General features: G+C 53.9%; 1 protein-coding gene across 1 annotated transcript; it reads right to left on the bottom strand.

The window, feature by feature from the left end:
• Positions 1 to 805: 805 nt before the first annotated feature.
• AIF1L (allograft inflammatory factor 1 like) lies at positions 806 to 24316 on the bottom strand. Its single transcript, XM_070378831.1, has 6 exons — positions 24134 to 24316; positions 23846 to 23907; positions 9810 to 9876; positions 7306 to 7347; positions 5311 to 5473; positions 806 to 1897 (listed from the first exon to the last, which is right to left on the bottom strand). Exons 1-6 carry the CDS (start codon positions 24162 to 24164, stop codon positions 1810 to 1812), a joined length of 453 nt encoding a protein of 150 aa, XP_070234932.1. The 5' UTR covers positions 24165 to 24316; the 3' UTR covers positions 806 to 1809.
• Between the last annotated feature and the right edge of the window lie 339 nt (positions 24317 to 24655).

Below are 24655 nucleotides of genomic sequence, written 5' to 3' on the forward strand. Positions count from 1 at the left end.
TCGTCAAGTCAGCTCCTTGGGTCCTTGATTACGGGTCAGAGGAGCCACGGGGAGCTCATACTGGCTCCAGCCTCCAACAGCCCCCAGACCTTCCCACTTGAGGTTTTTCAAAGTCTTCTGCAGGACTCTTGCCCAGTCTTGGGCCCAGTTAGGCCCCCAGGATTGCAATGCAGTCACCTCATAGCTTCCTCTTTCCCAACATTCATCACCAGGGTCTGAATTCCCCACTAGACTCTAAATTCCATGAGTCTGTCCTTTTCAGTATTGGCTGGTAACAGGTGCTTATAAACATGTGCAATGGATGAGTGCCTCTAAGTCCTGAGTGGGCAGGAGAAGGGACTACAGAATACAGGTGGGGTCAAGGCTGGGGGTCCCGCGGATCCTGACTCAGAGGCACTAGGAAGGGTGAATCCTGGCCCAGGGCCCTCCCCGAGGGTTGACCTAGGAGACTGCCCCTCCCTGTCCCTTCCCTTGTTTTCATCACTGACTGAGGCCAGCCCAGAGCAGAGATGAGGCAGGGGCAGGGGGTATCTGAAGGCCCAGGCCCCAGTCCAGATCCCCATCTCCAGATAAACCCCTGACCTTGGACAAGGCACTTAATCCCTGTGGGTCACCACAGTTTTGTCAGCTGTGAACTGAGAGGCCTGCCCCAGCTAACCCACAGGGTGGCTCAGGGCTCTAAAACTCCAGTCCGCAATAAAAAACACAGGTGACCCTGATCCAATTCCCAGGCTCAAGGTTTTGAGTGATTTGGAAAGAGAGTGATGAATCAGAGAGAAAGTGGGCACAGACATGTCAGGACAAAGTGGGGTGGGGGTGGGGGCTTAAAGCTTGTAACAGGTTGTCAATAAATATCTGTTGAGTGGCTGAGTGAATGAATGAAGACAAATGAATGAATGGTGTAAGGAAGGTGTGAAGGCAAATGGGGAAGCAGAGTCAGGTCTCAAGCAAATCAGGCACCCTATTTCTCAGCTCCTGGCTTCACAGTGGTGTGCTGCCTCTCTCTGCCATGAGCACTAAAGCCTCGCCCTCCTACCCTATCGCCCTCGACATCCTCCCTGAAAGGTGGGACTAGACTGAGCTGAACCCCGCCCCAAGGCCCCAGGATCCCCTCTACCTCTGGAGCCCCAGCAAGGGTCAGGGGAGTGCTGCAGCCTCTTTCTGAGCTGCCTGTAAAGGTGTGGCCGGGGGCAAGATTAGAGGATTCCTCTGGAACCTTCTGGAAGGGCTCACATTGCCAAGCCCCTCTCCTCATCTCCTTTTGTCACCTCACGGAGAATAAGACAAGGCGTGGGCTGGGGGAGACCAGCCGGGGAGGTGTGACACTTCGTGGCCACATTCTAGCACACCCAAGATCCCTGTCTGAGGAAACCCTAACGAGACCTTACAGCCTTATCCCAACTCTAGGGTCTTCTGAAAGTGGGCTGAGGTCTTCACCAGGGCCAGGCCAGGATGCCAGGACTCAGCTCAGAGACCTGGAAGGCAAAGAGTGCCAGTTTCAAGTGCGGGAATCACAGGCTCTGGTCTCCCTGTCCTGGCCCTGTTCCGTCTGGTTTTTGGTTTAATGTGAGCCCTTCTGCACAGGGAGGGGAGACGCAAGGAAAAAGAGAGGGAGGCGATCTGGACTCCCCAACCCAGGGCCCCTTTAAGGCAGATCATTTGTGCTATACAAAGAGATCACTGATTCTGCTGATAAAACAAACACACGACGACCAAACAAAATGAATAAGAGGTCACAGTGAGTCACGAAGGGTGAGATCAGGAGGGAGGAAGAGAGTGGGGAGGGCGAGGAGGTCCAGGCAGGGCTCCTCAGGGCAGGCTGGCGATGTCTCTCTCTGGAGGGGGCCCGACTGGCTTGGAGCTGCCCTCGTTGGCTTTTCCTTCAAACATCATGACTCTGGTTTGGAAGTGGTGAGAAAAGAAAAAGAAAACAACACAAAACAGGATTAGAACTCTTTTCCTCGTCCAGGGAAAGATCATCCCGGCCCTCACATCTGCAGGGTCCACCACAGAATGCCTTTGCATCCTCTCTCCAGGGGGATTTTCCCAGAAGCCTCTGCAGGCAGATGGTCCAATTTTACAGAGAACACTGAGGTGCCAAGGGGCCATGTGACTCAGAGCCACACAGACAGAATGAGATTCGAGACCTCAGACTTCTGGGTCATGTGCCTCCCCCGACCACGCTGCCTGGAGGAGGCAGGGCTAGTCTGCGCTGTGGTTCTGCTCGAAACCCAGATCTTCAAAAATCTCCCACTGCTCTGACAGTAAAGTCTAGGGAGCAGAGGGTGGGGGTTCAAGGTATAGCCTCAGGAAGGAATCCCAGCCCTACTCCTTCCCAACTGGTGCCACAAGCAAGACACTCAACACATGCTCAGTGTTTCCAACTAAATGTGATGATGCCAAAAGTGCTCACATCCTGGAGCTGTTCCAAGCGACAGTGTTCTCCTCCCTCTGGTCTCCCTCCCTCCCTGGGTAGGCTCCTTCAGCCCCCTGGCTTTGAATCCCATCCAAAGTTCGATCGTCCACAAAGGGCCTCTGTCTGAGCACCAGACCTGCACAGCCAGCTCCCTCCTCAACCTCTCCCCCTGTGTGTCTAGGGGCACTTCCAAGTCAATACATCAAAACTAAGCTCAATTCCCACCTGCCCCCTGCTCTTCTCTCAAAGCAAACTGCACCATCACTCAGAACTCAGACCTTACAGCCATCAGACTCCTTGTTTTCCTTTAAACCTGGAAGCACCCCTGCCAGCTCTAACTCCAAGATCACTCCCGACTCCAACAGCCCCTGCCCACCTGCACTTCAGCCCCTCCAGGCTGAGCACCTCATTTCTTACTTGCACAAGTGCATGAGCCTCCTAATGACCTGCCTGCGGCCACTCTTCCTCCACTGCAGTCGGAGAGACCGTTTAAAAGTCAGCTCCTTGGGACCTCCCTAGTGGCGCAGTGGATGAGAATCCACCTGCCAACGCAGGGGAACACGAGTTCATTCCCGGGTCTGGGAAGATTCCACGTGCCACAGGGCTACTATGCCTGGGCTCCACAACTACTGAGCCCGTGCTCTGGAGCCCATGCAACTCCTGAGCCTGTGTGCCTCGAGCCTCTGCTCTGCACCAAGAGAAGCCACTGCAATGAGAAGCCCGCACGCTGCAACGAAGAGTAGCCCCCGCTCACTGCAGCTAGAGAAAGCCTGCATGCAGCAATGAAGACCCAGCACAGCCAAAAATAAATAAACAAATAATGCTAAATCAACCGTGGACTACAAGGCCCCACATCATCTGGCCCCTGCCCATCTCTGCATCCTTCACTCGGTGTCCTCGAGGCACACGGGCCTCTGTGCTGTTCCTTGAGCATCAAAGCACGGCTATGCCACAGGGCCTTTGCACGTGCAGCTTCCACCACCTCATCTCTTCACATCCCCCTCGTGCAGGGCTCTGGTCAAACGTCACCTCACTGAGATCCTCCCCGTCCACTACCCCGCCTCTTTCTATTCCTCTTGCCCACTTTATTTTTCTGTGTGCTGCCCTATTGCAACCTGGTGTTTGGGGTTTTTGCTTTGTGTTTGTCTGTCTCCTGTCATTAGAATGTAAGCAATTCATGGGTCCCCAGCACCAAGCATAATTCCTGGCACAGAGGTGGTGTTCAATAAATATTTACTGAATTCATAAATGACAAATCTAAGGAGTCAACATACAGACTGGGGCCCAATACAGAGTAAATATCCACTGACTCTTAGGTGTCATTTTAATGGCATCATCACTCCTATTGCTACCACCTAGCCTCTCAGGTGCGGTGTGATCTCACCTGTATGGTCTTCCTAGCACACCTCCTGATCATCCCACCCCACACTAAATGCTCTGACCAGCCTGAACCCATGGGCTCATGAGCAGGTCACTCAGCTTCACTCTTTGTAAAATGAGACAGGTATATTTTACATTGGTACATTTGAAGTTAATCTTACACAAACACACCACTGTATATAAAACAGATAAACAACAAGGATTTACTGTATAGCACAGAGAACTATATTCAATATCTCATAATAACCCCTAATGGAAAAGAATCTGAAAAGAAATATATGCATACTGGGCTTCCAAGATGGCACTAGTAGTAAAGAAACCACCTGCCAATGCAGGAGACCCAAGAGATGTGGGTTCAATCCTTGAGTCGGGAAGATCCCCTGGAGGAGGGCACAGCAACCCACCCCAGTGTTCTTGCCTGGAGAATCCCATGGTCAGAGGAGCCTGGTGGGCTACAGTCCACAGGGTTCCAAAGCAACACGACTGAAGTGACTTAGCATGCATGCATGCATGCACACACATGTATAACTGAATCACTTTGCTCTAAACCTGAAACTTACACAATATCATAAATCAACTGTTTCCATTTTTTTTTAAATTAATCTTATAAAATCCAAGCAAGTGTCCTTTACAGTCTGAGCAAATACTCTGGGACTCTCCAAGGAATTTCTCTGCTGCTCTCCAGTGGGGAAGTACATGCAAACTGGGATTTTGGTTACCACACACTAGGTGCTTGCCATCAGCCAGGTGCTGGACTTGACTCCTCCTCATACGCATTATCTCATTAACCCTCAGGACAACACTTCATGCGAGATACACATGATCATCTCTGTCTTACAGGTGAAGGAACTGAGGCTCAGGGGCCGAAAGTAATATTCCCAAAGTCATTTCAGTAGCAAGAAGTAGCAACAAGAGGAACTTCTCTGGTGGTCCAATGGTTAAGAATCTATCTTCCAGGGTAGGGGATATAGGTTCAATCCCTGGTCGGGGAACTAAGAGCCACATGCCGTGGTGTGATGAAGCCTGCATGCCACAACTGAGAAGCAACAAAAGACTCTTGTGCCGCAACAAAGACCCACTGTAGCCAAAAAAAAATTTTTTTTAAAGAAGCAGAATTGAAAAAAAAAAAAGAAACAGCATCAAGATTGAACACTACCTACATTTTGAGCTGGTTTTTGGCCCTAGATTATGCTCACAACAGTCTGTGGGGTAGTAGAGTCATTTTACAAAGGAGGAAGCTGAGGGTCAGAAGGTCTCAGCTGTGCAGTTATCGTCATTGTCATCACCATCACCGCCGCCACTTAGTGAGCACTGATTTTACTAGGTTCTGCTATGGGCTCATTTTGCCAGCAAGGTACTTATTAACGGGACCATTTGATAGATGAGAGACATCAGGTTCAGCGAAGTTAAGAACCTTGCCCAGTAAGTCAGAGGCTTCCAAGCCCGAGCCAGGAACCTCTCCACACATGGTGACTCTGCCTCCAGAGACTCCAGGAGAGGCAGGAAGTACTCACAGCTTAAGGACCGCCGACCGCTTCCCCAGCATCATGTTCACGAAGTCTCGGTAGGAGATGGTGTCGCTGACCCCACCTGTCACCTCCGAGATCATCTTCTTCATCTCCAGGTGGGTCTTGGGGACCCCAAGCTTCTCCATCATCCTCTTCAAAGACATCAGATCTGCCAGAGGAGAAGCAGATCTGTTAAGTGGGGAAAGGCTGCTGGGCCGAGTTGGGAAGCTCCTAGGCAGCACCCCATGCCCAGAAGAAGCCCGGGAGGATGGCCCCTCCCTGGAGACTGCAGGCAATGACTTTTCTCCTCTCAGAAGAATAAGCCCATCACACCCTCCCTGCCCACTTCAGAGGCAGTATGGACTAGGGGTTAGGGACGTGGGCTTCTAAAGTCAGGCAGACATGGGTTGGAATACAGCTCTGCTATTCTTGGCCGTGGGATGTGGGGCAAACTCCTTAATCTCTCTGAACCTCCTGCCATCAGTGATCAAATAGTCAACGGGATTATGTGGAGTGAGGATGCACAGGACGCCCCTGACACACAGCTTCTCTTCATTCTGTTTTTTCTCTGCTGCCGCCTGCGGTTCGGGTGAACATGAGTCCCCTGCTCCAGCCACCCGGGAAATTGAGTCCAGCGAAGTGGGATCAGAGAGTCGGCCTGACCCACGCATCAGAAATTGCTTTCCCGGTGCTGGCTGCCAGCTTCTCCCCGACCTGCCTCTCCCACCCCACAGTCCCAGGCTCCACTTTGCTGGAAGGGAGACAGGGCCCAGAACAGCCCACAGAGCAAGAAAGCCAACAAATGAACCAAATTCAAGAAAAACAAGGGAGGCACCCCGAGGAGCTGCTGCCTCTGACCTCCTGGCTCCCAAGATCTGAGGCAATTTCCTTCGGATTGTTCCACGAACAATGGGTCAGCAAACAGTGGAGTGGGGGTAGGGCAGGGGCCAATTTTAGGGCCGGGGGAGTGGTGGACCAGCTCCCCGGAGAGGCAGGGTGGGCCATACTGATGTCAGACCGAGGTGCCAGGATGTCCGGGACATTTCAATGAAAGCTGGACAACGCTCTACAGGAAGGAGTGAACTGTTCCCCACACGCTGTGGGCCAAACTAAATTGGCAAGACCTTTCCGGATGGCAATTTGGCAAGATGCTTCAAAAGCCTTTAACCCAGAATGCCTAATTCCTGAGATATACTCTAAAGAAATAATCAGCAGTGTGGACAGAGATTCACGCACAAAGACATCCTTCATGGGATTATCAGTAAGACTTAAAACCAGACGTCGTCTGAAAAGGCAATGCTAAGGTGTTGGGTGAATAAATTATAGTCCATTCCCACAATGGAATATTATGCAGCCATTAATTATATTTCAAAAAAATGAATCATATGTCAAAATACAAACAATATATTATTTTTTTTAAAAAGGTTCTAAAGCGGTATAAAACTGCTTGTGATTAGCACAAAGAATGGAAGGAAGCTATTTCTGGGAGGTGGGGTTGTGGCGATGTATTTTGTCGCTGTGCTTTGTGGTGATTTCCAAACCATTTTATAGTGATGATGTATTAATTTTAGTAACGCCCTATTTTTAAAGAGCTTCCCTGGTGGTTCAGATGGTAAAGAATCTGCCTGCAATGCAGGAGACCCGGCTTCAATCCCTGGGTGGGGAAGATCCCCTGCAGAAGGGAATGGCAACCCACTCCAGTATTCTTGTCTGGGAATCCCATGGACAAAGGAGCTTGGCAGGCTACAGTCCATGGGGTCGCAAAGAGTCGGACATGACTGAATGACGAACACTTTCACATTTCATTTTTAAAGAAAACAGGATACAAATATTCAAAAAAGGAGAAAAACGAGAGAAGACAGAGGAGGAGAAGAAATGCTGGAAGGAGGGTCCACTAGGAAACCACAGGCTGGTGAGGCAGGAGGACTCTCTGACCTGCCACCCCTGACCCATCAAACTGCCTCCCCTCCCCCGGCCCAGCACCCTTGGGGTCTCACTTACCAATCTCTCCCTCATTGTTCAGGTCAAACTCCATGTACTTCTCTGGAAATCACAGAGCAAAAACTGGCATTAGCAGGGCCCCAGTGACTCCCCTGGGGGGTAACTGGCTGGGTCTTCAGGGGGCCCATACCAGCCTCCTCATCCCACGAGGGGGGCTCGATGCAAGTCCTGTCATCTCAGCTGTTGTCTCTGGAGAAAGGGCTCACCCCACTGCACCTTTTGACAGCAGGCGAGGTAGAGAAAGGTGCCCAGGGTCCACTCTGACCCTCTGCCAAGATGGGCAGCTGCTTTCCCCCAGGCCCCTAGCAGTGCGGGCTGGCCGCATCCCAACCATCTGTGAAGAGACTGAAATAAATACCCGGCCCCAGGGAGGCGGATCTGCAGGATTTGGGAAGCAGATCTTGGGGGCCAGAATTGGTGGGTTTTCAGAGCATCTCAGGTGATTCAGATGGGCAGCTGGGTGAGAGAACCTCCAAGCTAAGAAGTCCCCACAGTTCTGATCTTTTGTGGGGGGCTCATGGGCCTCACTGAGAACCTGATGCTCTTTTGGGACAAATGCCCATGCACCCGCCCTTGACCGCAGTGTGGCACGTATAGTGCCCAGGGGTCCCCGGACACTCCTCGCAAACCTCACTACAGACTTGGAGTTCAACCTCTGGGATCAAGGGGTCGGAGGAATGAGCCTGGTATCTCCTGACAAGGCAATGTGTGCAGGGAAGTCCTGTGGCCTTGGGCAGATTGCCCCTGCCACAGGAGGGCGGAACCTTCGGGGTGTCTTCTGCACCGAGCAGCCAGCATGAGAGAGCCAAGATCTTCCCAGTGACCTGCAAGGCCCTGTGACCTTCACAAGCATCTGCCCTCCAGACTCCAGGCCTCCCTCTCCCCTTCAACCCCCCATCCCACCCCATCCCACCCTGCTCCCCCCAGCAGCATATTATGGCTCCTGGCCCATCTCCCACCTGCTCCTGCTTTAGCCTTGCCACCCCTCTGCCTGGAATGTCCCTCAGGAATTCTCAGGGCCTTTCCTCTTGCTTTCAGGGGCCCCCACCTTTCTAACTGGGCCCCGTCACCCCCACAAAGCACCTGCTATCATCTGACACACTTTCCACTCCCTTGCTCTCTCTTCACCACCCTTCCCCCACGAGGACATGGGCTCCTTTGGCCAGGGGGCCGCCCCGTGTGTGTTCCTTGTGCCCCCAGGTCCCAAATGGCCTGGTGCCTAGTAGGGCTCATTCGGAGATAAAATGAGTGAGTGATTTAAAACTTCCACATTCCCTTCACTTCCTAGGTATCTTCCTGTGGTCCCAGGATGGACCCCATCCTACATCCCAATGAGGACCAGGAGCGTGGATCCCCTGGGACCTCTATCCCTCCTCTCAGAGCCACCTCTGAAGAGTGACCCTGCTGGTATTCAGGGAGAAGGAAAGAGACCGGCCGCTCTGCATTGGCACAGGGAGGGGAGGGGCAGAAGGACCTGCCAGGGCGGGGGTGTCTGTCTTCTACTTCTTTTCCTTCTTCCTTCCTTTTTTCTTTCTTTATGATGTAAAAAGCACCAATTGTGTAATGGTTAAGAGCAGAGGCTTTGGAGTAAGACCAGTATGGGTTCAAGACCCAACTCTGCCAGTAGTGAGCTGTGTGACCCCAGGCAAGTGACACCACCTCTCTGAGCCTGAGTTTCTTCATCTGCACCATCTCCTTGAGGCTTGGATTGGGCTGAGGCAGGGAGATCTGCAACCCTGAGCACAAGGTCAGTGGTCAGCACATGTTCAGCCGTTGGTGTCCTGCCTTAAGGACGGCTGAGCTGTAAGCAGTCCAAGGAGCACTGGCCAGCTCTCTGCCCTGGAGCAGCGAGGATGCCCACAAGGCCAAGTTCGAGTGGTTCCCCAGCACGCCCAGGGCTCCCACACCTGGAGTGCATCTCCCAGGCACCAAAGGTAGGTCTGTCCGGCTCCTTCTGTGCACGGCTCCTCTCCTTTCGAGCCGCTGGCTGGGAACCAAGCACCAGGGCCCAGAACAGAGGGACCTTTCTGCCGCCTCCGCCCCGCGCGGGCTCCTAGGCCCTGTTTTCTTTTCATCCTGTGCTGCTGGGGATTCAATGGGCAGAAACTCTGCCCCCTGCCCCACTGTGGCGACACAAACGTCCATTCTCCACAGGGGCTCCCGAGACGCTCCACCGCGGAGGAGGGGAGGCAAGCGCAGTGACAAAGAGCCGATTGTGTCCTGGGGCCCCGGGAGCGAGCAGGGCGGGCCTGGGCAGTGACGGGCAGGAGCCAACCTGAGCCACGCTGGGCAGCGGAGGGGAGAGAGGGCCAGGGCGGGTCTGGGGCCTGTGGGCGAGGGGTGTCCCCAGGGCTGGGCACCCTGTCTCATAGTCCACCTGGAAGTGGGGTGTTCTGGATGAAACTGGGGTGCAGCCTGGCCTCGTGGATGAGGAACGCTATGTGTGAGGGCAAGGGGGGCCACCCAGCTCTCCTGGGGGCGGGGGGCAGCCAGCCCCAGCTCACCTTTAAAGGCTGTGAGCTTTTCCGGCAGGTTCTCTTCATCACTGTACTTTTGGTCGCAGAGGAACTCCTACGGAGGAAGAGGACAGCAAGGAGCAGGCAGTCAGCAGGCAAAGCTCACCAGCACACAGCCCCCTGCCCGGTGCTGCCCCTCCTGCCAGGTGGCTGGGCTTGGCCGGACTGGGCGGGAGGCTTTGAGGTTTATCCTGGCCTCCTGTCAACCCTCAGGGGCAGACCTGCATGGTCCAGCCCGTGGGTAGGAAGTTTGTTTAGCAGCTGGGGGTGAGGCCCAGCGGTTCTGCTCTGGAAGACAAAGCACCTTCAGTCAGCCTCTGAAGTAGGGGCACAGGGGCCTGGGCTTCCCCTCTGGGCACCCCAGCTTCAAGTTCCACAAAGCCGTGAGCTGCAAAGGCAAGTCACATGGTTCCAGCATGAACTCCTTAAGTAGGCGATCCTAAGCCAGTTGACCCCTCTTCGAATCTCTTGCTTTATCTGCCAAATGGGTATAATTATCATTAACTTCTTCTTGTCTGCAAATCCAAGGAGAGTATATACAAGAATCTTGGCAGTTCAATAAACAATAGCTATTATATTATTAATATTATTACTCTCTCTCCAGAAGTCATTTACCCTCCCACCTGTGTCCTCATCTGTAAAACAGGGTCCGCCTTCCCCTCAGAAGCTTCGAGAAACTCAACTGAGCCCTTTCAGAACCAGATGGGGTTGAGGGGAGATGGAGTGGGATTAAGTAACAGTCCCAGAATGAAGCACCTACCCACACCTTCACTCTGGATCTCCTGGTGGGCCCAGGAGGTAGCTATAATTACTATTCCCATTTTACAGATGTGGAAACTGAGGCTCACAGAGCCAGAGCTTCAGCTCGGTTCTGTCTGACTTAGAGCATGCATCTTTAATCCCAACACTTAAAAATGGGCAGTGAGCAGGCATTCATCCGACTTTAAAACAAAAACTAACAATTAGCACCTGCTAGGCTGGGCACAGTGGCAGGTGTCTTACTTGAAATTGAAAGTGTTAGTTGTCCAGTCATGTCCAACTCTTTGTGACCCCGTGGACTGTAGCCCTCCAGGTTCCTCTGTCCATGAGATTCTCCAGACAAGAATACTGCAGTGCGTTGTCGTTGCCTTCTCCAGGGGACCTTCCTGACCCAGGGATCGAACTCAGGTCTCCTGTGTCTTACCTCCCTTGTTGCTCATCTTCAAGTGGCCCTAGAACCTGCATTCAGATGAGGAAGCAGAGGGTGTGCTCCCATCGTGGCACCAGAATTGCAGAATTTCCCCTCTACTTCCCTGGACCTTGCTTTTCTCACTGAGCCACATGGACATGGCTGTGACTCCATCCTTCCATTATTTCAACAGTTTTTGAGGGACCAGAGCAGGTGAGACCGAGGAGGGTAAGACAGGGTCCTTATCATAAAATTACAGGAAGTCCCTGTTTAACATGATGTTAGAGGACTTCCCTGGCAGTCCAGTGGTTAAGACTCCACGCGTCCAGTGCAGAGGGCTCGGGTTCCATCCCTGTTCGAACACGTGCCATGCAGTGTGGCCAAAAACATTAAAATAAAGTAAAATGTTAAACATTATCTAGGTCTAACTAATACACAGTTTGAAGTTCCCCTCTGCTCTTCCCTAATCCAATTTCTCTCCCTTCCCAGAGGTAATCATGATACTAAACTTGGGTTTCTACAATTCTCTTGAATGTTTTTCCTGTTATGACTAGGCCAACTACTATTGAAAAATATATCTTACAAATTAATTTGGAGGAGCTTACAAAATTCTAATTTAAAATTTTGGAACATCCCATATAAATATATACTTGTAGTTCAATAAGTGATCTTTAAATGAAAACAAAATTATCTGGGTCAATCATGCAACCTGTTTCTGATAATTCCTGCCATCATTTCCCGCTAAATGATGACCAAGTTCAAGTTCCTCCCTACTAACTCAGAATCCTTTGACAGAGTAGGAGGCAACCCCCTCACTGCCCTGCCAATGTGGCCTCCCTGGCTGGGTCAGGGGGCCTCTGATTGCTCCTTTGCTTTCGGCAGACACTATGAGATACACTGTATACACTATACTTACACATCTCCTACGACAGGGAACTCACTACCTCTCCAGCCAGTCTTTGTAAATGCAGCGTAGAGTGGGAGAATGACAAGCACCTTAGTTAGGATAAAGCTCTCTGGGTTTGGATCTCAGCCTCCTGCTTACTAGCTGCAAAATGGGCACACAGGTACCCACCTCCTCAGGCACCTACCCCTCAGTGGAGACAACCGTCTGCGGGTAGTTAGCACCAGGCTCGAACGTCCCTGCTCAGTAAACAACAGGTACAACTCTGTGTGGGGCAGCATCTGATCCCTTCGAGGGTTCAAGTTCCTCCCTACTAACTCAGAATCCTTTGACAGAGTAGGAGGCAACCCCCTCACCGCCCTGCCAATGTGGCCTCTCTGGCTGGGTCAGGGGGCCTCTGATTGCTCCTCTGCTTTCGGCAGACACTATGCGATCCCATTCAGTTCTCACAGCCACCGTTACTCGAGTTTGCAGGTCAGAATAGGACCAAAGTGGTCAATATATTACACGTCCAAGGTTCCCAGGCAAGGTGAAAGCTCAAGGTTGGTTTGGAACACGCATCTATCGGACCCCAGGGCCCGTGGCTCCAGCAGCTAAGTAGGTGGAGGGCAGCCCCGGGGCCCATGGGGTCCAGCTGGCTCAGCCGTAGCCTCACTCGGAGCCTCATTACCATGCACCATGCACAGACTTGCATGCACTTGGCTCCGCTGAGCTGGAACCTTCCCCTGCAGCCTGGGAGACTGCCCTCCTGTCGGCTGGCTCTGTCTGTCCATCCCTTCCCCTTGGCTTCCTCTCGGCTTCCTCTCATAGCTCTAGCTGTTCTCCCCTGCCCCCCCATTCTCTGACCAAAAGCAGGACAACTGAGTCTTGTCCGTGACCCTGTGCCAACCAGGCACCTCCCGGGGTCACAGATGCCATATCTGTCTGGCAGAGGTACCAACCAGTCAGGGGTTTCCAGCCTTTGGGGTAAAGCAGAAACATTAAAAAAAAAAAATAGGGGGAAGTGTGAATATAGGCCGTCCAAGATTTTATTTTGCCAAGTTGAGTCTTTAAACAATGACCATTGACGGTTGCCATGAGTTCAGAAAAGGATATTTCGTAAAAGTAGGAAGTTCACAATCTCTGAATTTTTAAGTGGAATCCATTTGGGCTACTCACCACATTGTGCCTGTGACCCCTTCACTTGATCATGTTAGGAACTAGAAAGCCTTCCTGGGGAAGCACAAGAGCACAGGCAAAGCCCAACATCTGAGATCCTCTGGGGAGAGACCTGGGGGCCCTCTGAACTCCCCTGTTCTTTCTGGTTGACCAGAAATCCTGCACCAACCTGGAGCCTGTCTGTAATATATGTTGACCACCTCTGAAACAGGAGGGAAGGGGGCAGGGGATGACTTTAAAAGAATGACACAGCCTGAGGACACAACATAAACTGATTAGAACCAAATAGCTCCAAGACGGTGGCCGAGTGGACTTCCACTAGACCTGGGGCCTCAGCTTTAAAGGTCAAAAAGTGGGCGGTGGCCCAATTCCTGGAAATCCCCACCCCTTCCCCAAAAGAGCTGAAATACTCCTCCCACTCATTAGCCTATGAAATTACCCAACTCTATAAAAACTGACAACTCCGTAGTACCCTGCGGCAGCTCCCTCTCTCTGAGATGGCCCTCCCTCTGTCTGTGGAGTGTTTCTCTCTAAGTAAATCCACTTCTTACCTATCACTTCGTCTCTCATTCTTTCTGTGATGAGACATGGAGAACCTGAGCTTCATTAAGTCCTGAGACCAAGTGTGTGATCTTAGTTAAAAGACTGTGGGTTCAAGACCCAGTCTGAGTTTCAAGGTTTCCCCTCTACGGATTCCAGACAGATGGCGTTCAAGGGGGTAGGCTTGGAGACAAATCAGACACAAGTGCAAGAGCTCAGCCTGAACTGCAGGGTTCTTAATAGCCACACCCCTCTCTGGACCTGACCCTGGGCCCCGCTCTCAGCAGAGAGCCCTAGGTGTCCAAGACTATATTGTCTGTTCACTGATAAAGCCAATTTCCTCCTTAGCACTGATCACCATCTAACATGCTATTTCACTCTGCCCTCTACTCCCCAGCTCTCACCCCCAGAGTGGGTGCCTCAGCAATCCTGCCTCCTGTCTCTGCTTCCCCCATGCCAGGTGCGCTCCCACCGCGGGATGGCAGCTGTGTCCCCTGCCTGGAACGCACACAGCTGCGTGTCACCTCCTTCTGGTTCTTACTCAACTGTCACCCTCTCAATGCCACACAGCCTCCTGGACACCCCGCCCCCACTTCCGATCCACCTTAAGATAACACCTTGCATTCCACAGTGAGTTATCTCTTAACACAATTTACAGTGTAATTGCTTATTAAGGGTGTTGTCCACTAGCTGTCTGCCCCTGCTGGGTTCTACTCTGTAGGTGCTCAGTCAATACTAGCTTGGCCAAAAAGTGGTTTTCCTGTAATAAAACCTAAATGAACTTTTTGGCCAATATTTGCAGGAAGGGTCAATGAACTGAGACTCAGGGAGGATAAACAACTTTCTCATCAAGGTAACCTTTTCATACAGTTCATGAGGTTCTCTAGGCAAGAATGCTGCAGTGGTTTGCCATTCCCTTCTCCAGCTATGAGAAACCTAGACAGCATATTAATAAGCAGAGCCATCACTTTGCCAACAAAGGTCCATCTAGTCAAAGCTATGGTTTTTTTCAGTAGTCATGTATGGATGTGAGAATTGGACCATACAGAAGGCTGAGCACTGAAGAACTGATGCTTTTGAACTACGGTGCTGCAGAAGACCCTTGAGAGTCCCTTGGACTGCAAGGAGATCCAACCAGTCCATCCTAAGGGAGATCAGTCCTGGGTGTTCATTGAAAGGACTGATGCTGAAGCTGAAACTCCAATACTTTAGCCACCTGATGCGAAAAGCTGACTCATTGGAAAAGACCCTGATGCTGGGAAAGATTGAGGGCAGGAGGAGAAAGGGGCGACAGAGGATGAGATGGGTGTATGGCATCGACTCAATAGACAGGAGTTTGCGCAAACCCTGGGAGATGGTGGAGGACAGGGAAGCCTCGAGTGCTGCAGTTTGTGGGGTCGCAAAGAGTCGGACATGACTTTACGACTGAACAACATCAAGGCAGCACAGCTGGCAAGTGGCTGGGCTGGGATGAAACTCCACAGCAGAGGCTAGGGTTCCCTCCCTGAGCAGAGGTGAGGAGTAGAAGGAAGGAAGTGGCAGTGGGTGCTGGAAGAATGCTATGAGAAGGCAGGTTCTTGGTAACAGATTCTAGGAGGATGTGTTTACTGTCTCTGCCCCACGGATGCCTAGCACCCGGCAATTCCCAGCATATAGTAGGTGCTCAGTAAATGTGAGCAGTGAGTGAGCAGGGAGGACTGCATTCAGCCCAAGAAGACTTTCTCCACCCTCCCTCCTGAAATGGAAAAGGCAGCTTTGCAAAAGCATGTTTATGCATATGACAGAGGCTGGAGAGGACTGAGACTGGAATGGCATTTTCCCTCAGTGGCAACAGTGACAAATGCTTGAGCCACAGGGCAGCTATGGGTGGGAGAAGCAGCTGACCTGTTTACGGGTCAGCCCATGCTGACCTCGGGCTTGGGGCAGCTGTGTGGACCATGCCTTTGGCAGGGGGTGGGGAGGCGGAAAGGCGGGAGGCAGGAACAGGAGCTCTATTGGCTGGGCTGCCAGCTCCCACCTCACCTCAGAGCTTTGGATTCCTGGTCCCTGCTCATGCACAGCCTGCAGCTTCCCCCCTCCAGGCTCCTCCCCCTACATCCTTGCCCAGCCTCAGGGCACAGCCATGCCCACTGGGCGGGTGCCTTCTCCAGACCCCAGCAGCCCCTGCCTTAGCTCTGGGCCCCCAGGCAGAGGAGATGGAACTAGAAGGTCACCTTAGATGTTTGAAGAAAAACAAAGAAAGAAACTGGAGGAGGAAATGGCAACCCACTCCAGTATTCTTGCCTAGAGAATTTCCATGGACAGAGGAGCCTGGAGGGCTATAGTCCATGGGGTCGCAAGAGTCAGACACAATTGAGCGACTAAACCACCACCACCAAAAACAGAAACAAGCGGGCAAGCTGGAGTGAGAACACCTAGGTTTGAACACACTGAGTGCCGTGGGGAAACAACTTCATTTGTCTGGGCCTCAGTTTCCTCATCTCTGCATGCTCAGTCACTCAGTCAGGTCCAACTCTTTGCGACCCCAAGGACTGCAGCCCACTAGGCTCCTCTGTCCATAGGATTCTCCAGACAAGAATACTGGGGTGGGGTACCATTCTCTTCTCTGGAGGATCCTACCAACCCAGGGGTTGAACCCAAGTCTCCTGCTTGGCAGGCGAATTCTTTATCACTGTGCCACCTGGGAAGGAGAAAAATAGTTACCTCATAAGCTTGTCCTGAGTATTACGTAGGTAGGTAAATATACCTAAAGTGCTTAACTCAGTGCCTGGCACTTGGTAAACGTTAAATTAATGTTAGCGATTTATTATTATCCTGGCATGCAGTTCATGGGGTTGCACGATTTAGTTACTAAACAACAATTTATTGTATTATTATCATTTAACATTCCTATACATTCAATCCACTTATAACCCCCAGCTCATCATCCAGACTGTCATCAACTATTAAACAGATTAGGAAGGAAACCCCCTCCCCCAATTCAGGCCTGAAGGGTTGTAGTTGCCCTTTCCCTTCTCCGGGTGTCCTCATCTCCCAGATAAGACAACGGAAGTCCAGAGAGATTGCTCAGCTTACTCAAGATCACAGTGTTTTCACAATTCAAGGTCTATCTGCCTTCACCATCCCAGCTCCCTCCCTGCCCCTAACAAGGCCTGGCCACAGGTTTCTGGGCAAAGAAGGTCAATACTGGGATTTGGGCAGTATTTCCTCTTGGGCAGCTACAGAAAGAGGTTATTCCAGAGGCCAGGGAACCACTCTATAGCCCTCTAGGGGATTGAGAAGGGGCGTGTGTGCAGATGTTTCATTCTAGTCCCATCCCCCGCCCCCACTCCAACCCACTGTCCCCACAGACCAGTTTTTCAGGCTGCAGAAACTGCTGTCAGAGCATCCAGGTATGAGGGGTTCAGGGGCCGGCTGGGCTCTGAGAGTAGACAGTCTAGAGCCCTTGGGGGCCTGGTCAGTTCCTAACAAAGAACCAGGAAATGCAAGCTGGAAAGAGCCTGGGGTGGAAAACAAGAAGCCACGAGCCAGGAGGTCACTGCCCACGGGCCAGACCCCCAGAGGTGGCAGAGCTGCTCCGACATCCACCCAGTCACAGAATCCAGAAGGGACTCCTCAGAGATCCAGCTGGTCCTCTTTGTCAACAGCTGGGGAAACAGGCCTCAGAGGGCAAGGTCTTGACCAAACCATCTTTCCTCCAGCAAGTGCAGGGCATGCTCGGCAGAGGGATGGGGTAGGGAGCTTGACTTGGATTGCCTGGGCTCAAATCCCAGTTCTAGCACTTACTACCTCTGTGGCCCAGGGCAACTTGCTTTACAACTCTGGGCCTCAGTTTTCTCACCTGGGAAATGGAACCATAATAACAGAACCTCCTCACTGGGTTGGTATAAAGATTAAATGAGTGAACTGTATAGAAAAATCCTCACTTCTAGTATACTTGCTGTGTGTATGCTTAGTCACTCAGTCATGTCTGATTCTCTGTGAACCTCATGGACTGTGGCCCCCCCAGGCTCCTCCATCCATGGGATTCTCCAGGTAAGAATACTGGAGTGGGTTGCCATTCCTTCTCCAGGGGTTCTTTCTGACCCAGGGATTGAACCTGGGTCTCCTGCATTGCAGGCGGATTCTTTACTGTCTGAGCCACCAGGGAAGCCCAGTATATTTACTAAGGGTTAGCAGGGGCTGCCGTCTCTGGGGTCGCACAGAGTTGGACACGACTGAAGCGACTTAGCAGCAGCAGCAGCAGTTATCACTGTGTGTTTGGATCACCCAAACTCGAGCCACACCAAGAGACAACTGTGTATGGCGGAAGGGCAGAGAAGAGGCCCACCCACGACTCTATCTCACATTATGCCATCAAGTCCTTCTGGTGAGCCTTGACCCCTGGTCGCTCCTCCTCCAGGGCAAATTTGGCTTTGTCCTTGGAGACCAGGCTGAGCTGGTAGTAATGGGCCATCCACGGAGGACAGAGTGCGCCCATCTCAGACCCCAGGGATGGTGCCCGCAGCTGCATGGGCTCACTGCTGCCTCTCTTGGTCATCTACACTCTCTGGTGCACACCAGTCTCCCCTCACCCCCTGAGAGCTCATGCCCAGAAGGGGCTGTTTCTTGAACCAGCAGGAGTTGGCAGCCCCAGGATGCTGTGTCCTGGCCTCCCGATCCTCGCCATCTGCCCTGTCCCACCCCCCAACCCCACATAACTCCCTTTCTGGGCTGGTACCTCTAGCACTTGCTCCCGGATGCTTGCTCCCGGCCCTCCAGGCGTGTCTTTATGTATTAGCTGCAGCAGAATTTTAGGGCGGGCAGATATCACCATCTTGGAGGCCATCCAAGGGGCCGGTGGCCGAAGCCCTGGGAGAAAACCCCAAGGACAGGTGGCACCATGCCTGGCCCTGTGGCCTCTGATGCAGCCCACAGGCTCTTAAAGGGCCAGGGCCAGGTCACGGATGCCCGGCCTGAGGCCTGGCGTGTAGCAGGTGCCTGTAATGTGCACCCTCGAGGACAACAGGCTCACATTCCCCCACGGTGGCTCTGGGGCCTCATCCGGACACGGTGTGCTTGCCAGTAGATGGGGCAGCTGGAGAAAAACACCCCACCAGCTGCCCGAATGAAGCAGACCCTGCAGAAATTCCATCTCCGGCTTCCTGTGACATGGCTACTCTAAGGTCGAGAGGGGCAGGACCTGCAGGGACACTGAATCCTCAGAGGCTCACGTGGTTGCTTATCACCATCATCTCCCTTATAATATATTAAGGAAGAGCAAGAGAGACGGGTGCCCAGCGATGCCAGCTGGGCATTCACCTGGGCAGGGGACAGGGTAGCACTGCCAGTCCACAGGACAAGAGACATACCTGTGCAGTGCCAGGTCAGGGCTCAGAGGTCTCCCGCTGCTGGGGGAGGGGCCAGGGAGAAGCACCCCCTGGGCAGAGCTACCCGGCCTGCTGTGCCCAGTTCCTGGCGCAGGTGGCACATGGGCTCTGACTAACCATCAGGCACCAAAATGCTAGAGGGAATGCCGAGTGCCCTTCATTCGACCCTGGAGGGCTGAGAGGGTGGGATGGCAGCCAGAGATCCTTATCCACGTAAGCAAGAGACGCCTGTGTCATAGCGAGGCCCAGCCACCTGGTGGACAGGCCGAGCCATGGGCAGTGTCAGGAGACAGAATCCCGGCTCTGTCACTTCCTGGCTGGGTGGCTTTGGGCAGGTGACTTCACCTGGCTGAGCCTCTGTTTCCTCATCTCTAAAGTGGGTGGCCGAATAATCCTTGTCTCACGAGGATGTTTACAGACTCTTGCTGAGCATCCACCTCATCCGGCGTTGCACTGAGAGGAGTCAGTGAGATGGGGCGCGCTAAGCACCAGGCCTGGAGCAAAAGCACAACGCAAGCTATTTTGTAAATGAGCCTCCCGGCCTCTGGCTGGTGCAAGCCGCAGCTCTCACCACCCTCCAGGCTCCTGCTCCGTCCCACGGCTAAGGACACTCTGAGGGGCACCCGCCCAGTCCCATAGCTTCCCTTGGTTCCTGCAAGAAGCTGGAGAGAATCTGTCCTGTTGCCATATAAGGCCAGGTCTGGCTGACCCGGGGTCACCTGCCATGCCATCAGGGTGCGGGGAATGTCAGCTATGTAGGGGGGTAGGAGGTCCTGCCGGCTCCAGTGGTGCAGAGAATGCGCACGCGCAAGCACACACACACAGACACACATGCACACACACAGACACACACAGACACACACAGAGACATAGACACACACAGACACACACACATACACACAGACAGACACACACACAGACATACACAGACATGCATACAGAGACAGACACAGACATACACACACAGATACACATAAACAGACATACACACAGACACACACACACACACATAGACATAGACACACACATAGACATGTATAAACACACACACACACAGACATACACACACATAGACATACACAGACACACACAGATATACACACAGAGACATAGACACACACAGACATACACATAGACACACACAGACACACACATAGACATAGACACACACATAGACATATACAAACACACATACACAGGCACACACAGACATACACACACACACAGACGTACACAGGCACAGCATGGAGGGGAGCCCACAAGGGAGCCCCAGTCAAGCTCAGAGATTGAGAGGAAAGGCTGGGGTCAAGTGTGGCTACTTGTGTGCATGTGCATGCTCAGTTGCTTCAACTGTGTCTGACCCTGTGCGACCCTATGGACTGTTGCCTGCCAGGCTCCTCTGTCCGTGGGATTCTCCAGGCAAGAGTACTGGAGTGGATTGCCATTCCCTCCTCCAGGGGATCTTCCCAATCCAGGGACTGAACCCAAGTCTCCTGCATTCCAGACGGATTCTTTACTCTCTGAGCCACCTGGGAAGCCTCATGTGGCTGTTTAAGCCCAGGTAGTATATTCAGCCCCTCTGAGTCTCGCCTCACGCAATATGGAACAGACACTCACAGGGTGGGAGTGAGGATCCAACGAGATAATGTCCCAAGCACGCCTGGCATACTGCCAAGCACATGCCAAGTGCGCAGAAAATGACAGCAAAAACTAGAGTGAAACCCCCCAAAAGTGCATTTTCATACAGCTCCACCAGGACCTCTGGGTCCACCCAAGTCTCCTTCTCTTTCGACTCCTGAATCCCTTATAATAACAATAGCCAAGACTGAGCTACCCTGCTGCCCTCTGGAAACTGGCCCATCCCAGGGAGGAGAAAGGCCACAGAGAAACTGTTGGCCCAGAGAAGCCCCCAGAGCTCATCGCCAGGCTGGGCTCTGCCCCAGGCAGCAGGCACAGCGATGCCCAAACACATACAGTGAGTCATGAAGCCCTGACCTTCCTGCCTTCCAGCTTTCAAAGGGCCACCGGGCAGCTGCTCAGCCCAGCACCCCAAAAGCCCCACTTCAGTGGAGCAATGAAGCTGCACCCCAAAGGCAGGCAATCTGGGCTGCTAATATGGGTCCCTGACTCATTGGAAAAGACCCTGATGGGGGGAAAGACTGAGGGCAGGAGGTGAAGGGGGTGACAGAGGATGAGACTGCTGGATGGCATCATAGCTCAAGGGACATGAGTTTGAGCAAAACTCTGGGAGACAGTGAAGGACAGGGAAGCCTGGCGTGCTGCCGTCCATGGGGTCATAAAGAGTCAGACACAACTGAGCGACTGAACAACAGTAAGAATCTATCCACCCTAGGGAACTTCCACCATGGCCATGGCCATATGTGAAATTGACTCAGACCTTCAAACACAGTGATTTCCCGAGAGTCTGCAAGGAGCTTCAGTCTGATCATCTCTAGTGACGATCGTTGTAGGGACCTGGAACAGAGCAGGCATCTCTGCTCCCAGTTCAGGAAGGGGAAGATAAGATTCTGCCAGACAAAGGGGTCTGGTTCAGGCTGAACAGCCAGCCTATCTCAGACCTTGCCCCCGGTTTCCACTCCTGCACCTTGTAGTCCCAAACAAACCACTGATTACAATCAAGGCAGCAGGCAGCTCTCCTGTGTACTCTACATAGATTATCTCAGCTGAAAAATCACAACAAACATATTACCGTTATCTCAAGAGGCTTGCCCAAGGTCACAGAGCCAGTGAACACCCCCCTCCACCCATGACTCTCAACTATGGTGGGACAACCTTGCTGCTGTGGTGGGGAACAGCTCAAGCTTCTGGTTTCATCCTGGTGCCTCCTTCCTTGGGAGCCCAGAGCCTAGATCCCAGCAGCCCAGCCTGGGCTCACACAGTGGATCTCAGAATAGCATCCAGGCAGGGAAAGGACATTAGACCAGAAGTTCTGTCACTGGCTTCTGTGTAGCCTTGGCCGGCTGCTTGCCCTCTCTGGGCGTTGGGGTCCCAAGGTGGTTAGACATAGCCCTCTCTCGTTCACCATCTCCAATCTCAGTGCTGTCCAGACTGGCCCCTGAGAGCCACAGTCCCTCCCCTTTCTGAGCCAAGTCAGCACACCTCCCAGAACAGCCCTGTAGCCTCACCCCCACCCCACGTAGTCGCCCCATCCCCCACGGGCAGGGTTGGCATGGAAAGTCCCGCACACTCTCGGCTCCGCTGGCCTGTCCGACTATAGTCACCTCTCTCCCATCTCCAGCTGTCTCTGGCTCGGGGTCCTCTGGCTGTGGGTGGATTCAACTGGCTTGGAACCTGGCCGGCTGAGTGGCCCAGGGGGCTGTATGAGGTCAGGGTTCCAGGCTCCCGTCCAGAGGGCAAAAGCAGCCAACACCAAGGCTGGGCCAGCTGCGGAGGGACCTGGGAGGGAGCCCAGCAGCCTGGACCCCTGAGAGTCCCAGCCAGACAGACGTCCAGGTCCGGATGTCCAGCTGCACTCAAGACGGCACCAAGAGGCCAGGTGTAGGATGATGATGAGGGGGCCAGAGTTTAACCTGGTGGGACCCTGGGGTCTCCAGAGCCCTCCGTGGGTTTCCTACAGCCAGTGAAATGAAACCAGGCAGGCTGCCTAGTTCTAGACAGTCCATGGAAATCAGACTGCAAGCCCCGGGTGAGAGTTAATGCTACATTTGTGCCGCAGCCCTTGGACCCGCCTCCACACGGCCTCCCCCCAGGACCCCCCGGACCCTCACCGCTGTCCACTTGGGACTCTGAGCCGCACTTGGATCTTGGATGCCCAGCAGCCCGAGGGAACCAGCAGGGGAAATGTCCAGCCTTGTTTCAGTGGCCATGACTCTGCCACCAGTTAGAAACCTGGGACATCCTCCTCAAGAAGTCACCTGAATATCACTCATGGAAGTCTTCTCTCCCACCGGGCCAGGCGCTGGACCAATCACAAGACATTCCTTCCCTTGCTGAGCCCTTCGAGGGACCCAGGCTCTGTGAGGAGAGGTCCTTGCTAGGGACCGCAGAACTGGTACACGATGGAGACCAGATCTGAGCCCAGGGCTTGTGGTGCTGCCTTCGAGTTCTGACCAATCCAAGCAGGCCCTGACAGTTTTCCCTTTCTTTTAGAGTTTAAATGTAGTCTTTAAGCAAAGGTCTAAAACGTCCCATTGTGTGTCTGGCAAGAGCCGGAAGGATTTCTTTATAGAAATCCACCAGGATCAGGATGAAAAGCATCAAGTATCTAAGGCAACCTTTCCTAAAAGCGCTGGAGTGAGAAGGAGTTGTGGGAGTGGGGGGACCAGCCAGGAGGCCAACATTTTCTGGGGGGCGAGATCACTGGCCTGTGAGTCTGGAGCCCGGGGTCCTAACAGCAGCCTGACCCAGACTTGCTGTGCCACCCTGGGCGGCTACCTCACCTCTCTGAGCCTCTCTTCCCTCCGCCGCTGTAAAACAGGGGACAACTCAGACATCGGGGGGGGGGGGGGCCCTTCCAGTGCCAAGTCCCTGCGTCAGATCCCAGGCCAGCCCGGGGAGGGGGAGGCGGTGGGGGGTGGGGGCCCAGGGCGGGTGAGCTGGGCTGCCATCAGAGCTCCAGAGAGGGCCCTACCTCCCTAGTCTGAGAGGAACAACTTGCAACCCGAGACCAGAGGGAGGTGGAGGGGCTGGAGGGGGACCTACCTGGAGGCGCGGAGACAGGGCTGGAGGGAGGAAATTGGGGAAAGCCCGGGAGAAGGAGGGGGGGAGGGTTGATTTTGCAGCTAGCACAGCAGACGGAGGTGGGACCCACCCCATGGGGCGCTCGGAGATTTGGGGGCGACTGGCAAGCTGCCCTGGGCGGCAGCGTGGAGCTGGAAAAGCGAAGGCAGCGGCGCTCGCTTACCCGGTTGATCTCGGCCAGCCTCCTCTCCTGCCGGGCTTTGAGCAAACCGAAGGCTTTCCCTCCTGGAGGAGACAAAGAGGCGGCCGGGGAAGCCGGGGGTCTCTCTCCGGGCCGCGCGCTCTCGGCCCGCGCCCACTCCCCGCGCGCCGCAGACCCCACCGAGCGCCCCGCGCGCACATGTGGCGGGCGGGGGCCACCGGGCGCGGGCCGGAGGGGTGGCGGAGGCGCGGGCCGGCGGGCCAGGGGCGGGGCAGGGGCGCGGGCCGGCGGGGGGACCGCGATGCCTACCTTGGAACCTGTTGCTGAACGCGACCGACATGGTGAGCACCCGGCTCCCGCCGGCTCGGGGCTTCGCGGCCGCCAACGAGGGACGAGGAGGAGGGGCGGGCGCCTGGTCCGAGCTCGCGCGGCGTGTGGCGGCGGGACCGAAGGGCGGAGGGATGGCGCGGGCGGCGGGACACTCCCCTCCCCTCTCCCCCCTCGCCCGGCCCGCCCCGCTTCCCCTCCCCTCTGCTCCCCGCCGCCGGCATCAAAGCGGCTATTATGCGGGACGCCGAGCCCGCCGGCCTGCCCCTCTGCTGGAGGACGCGGAAAATGCACCGCGCGGGGGCCGCCCGGGAGCGCCTCCCTCTCGCTTAGTGCCCGGGACCTCTTCCAGTCCGTTCCCGCTCCGGCCGCGGTTTCCCGTTAAACAGACGGGGACGACCTTAGTACTCACTTCGTGGAATGACTCCAAGGATCCATCTAATGCAGGTCCCAGTTGCCGGGAGTTGAACTCTCCTTTCGCCTTTTGCGCAGCACGTACTTTCA

This window comes from Bos mutus, chromosome 11 (assembly GCF_027580195.1).
Source record: "Bos mutus isolate GX-2022 chromosome 11, NWIPB_WYAK_1.1, whole genome shotgun sequence".
Classification (NCBI taxonomy): Eukaryota; Metazoa; Chordata; class Mammalia; order Artiodactyla; family Bovidae; genus Bos; species Bos mutus.

Coding starts and splice junctions, on each gene's coding strand:
- AIF1L (XM_070378831.1), bottom strand. CDS start 24,164: ATGTCGGTCGCGTTCAGCAACAGGTTCCAAG. Junction 7,348..9,809: donor AAAGCTCACAGCCTTTAAAG/GTGAGCTGGGGC, acceptor TGTGATTTCCAG/AGAAGTACATGGAGTTTGAC. Junction 1,898..5,310: donor CGGTCGGCGGTCCTTAAGCT/GTGAGTACTTCC, acceptor CTTCCAAACCAG/AGTCATGATGTTTGAAGGAA.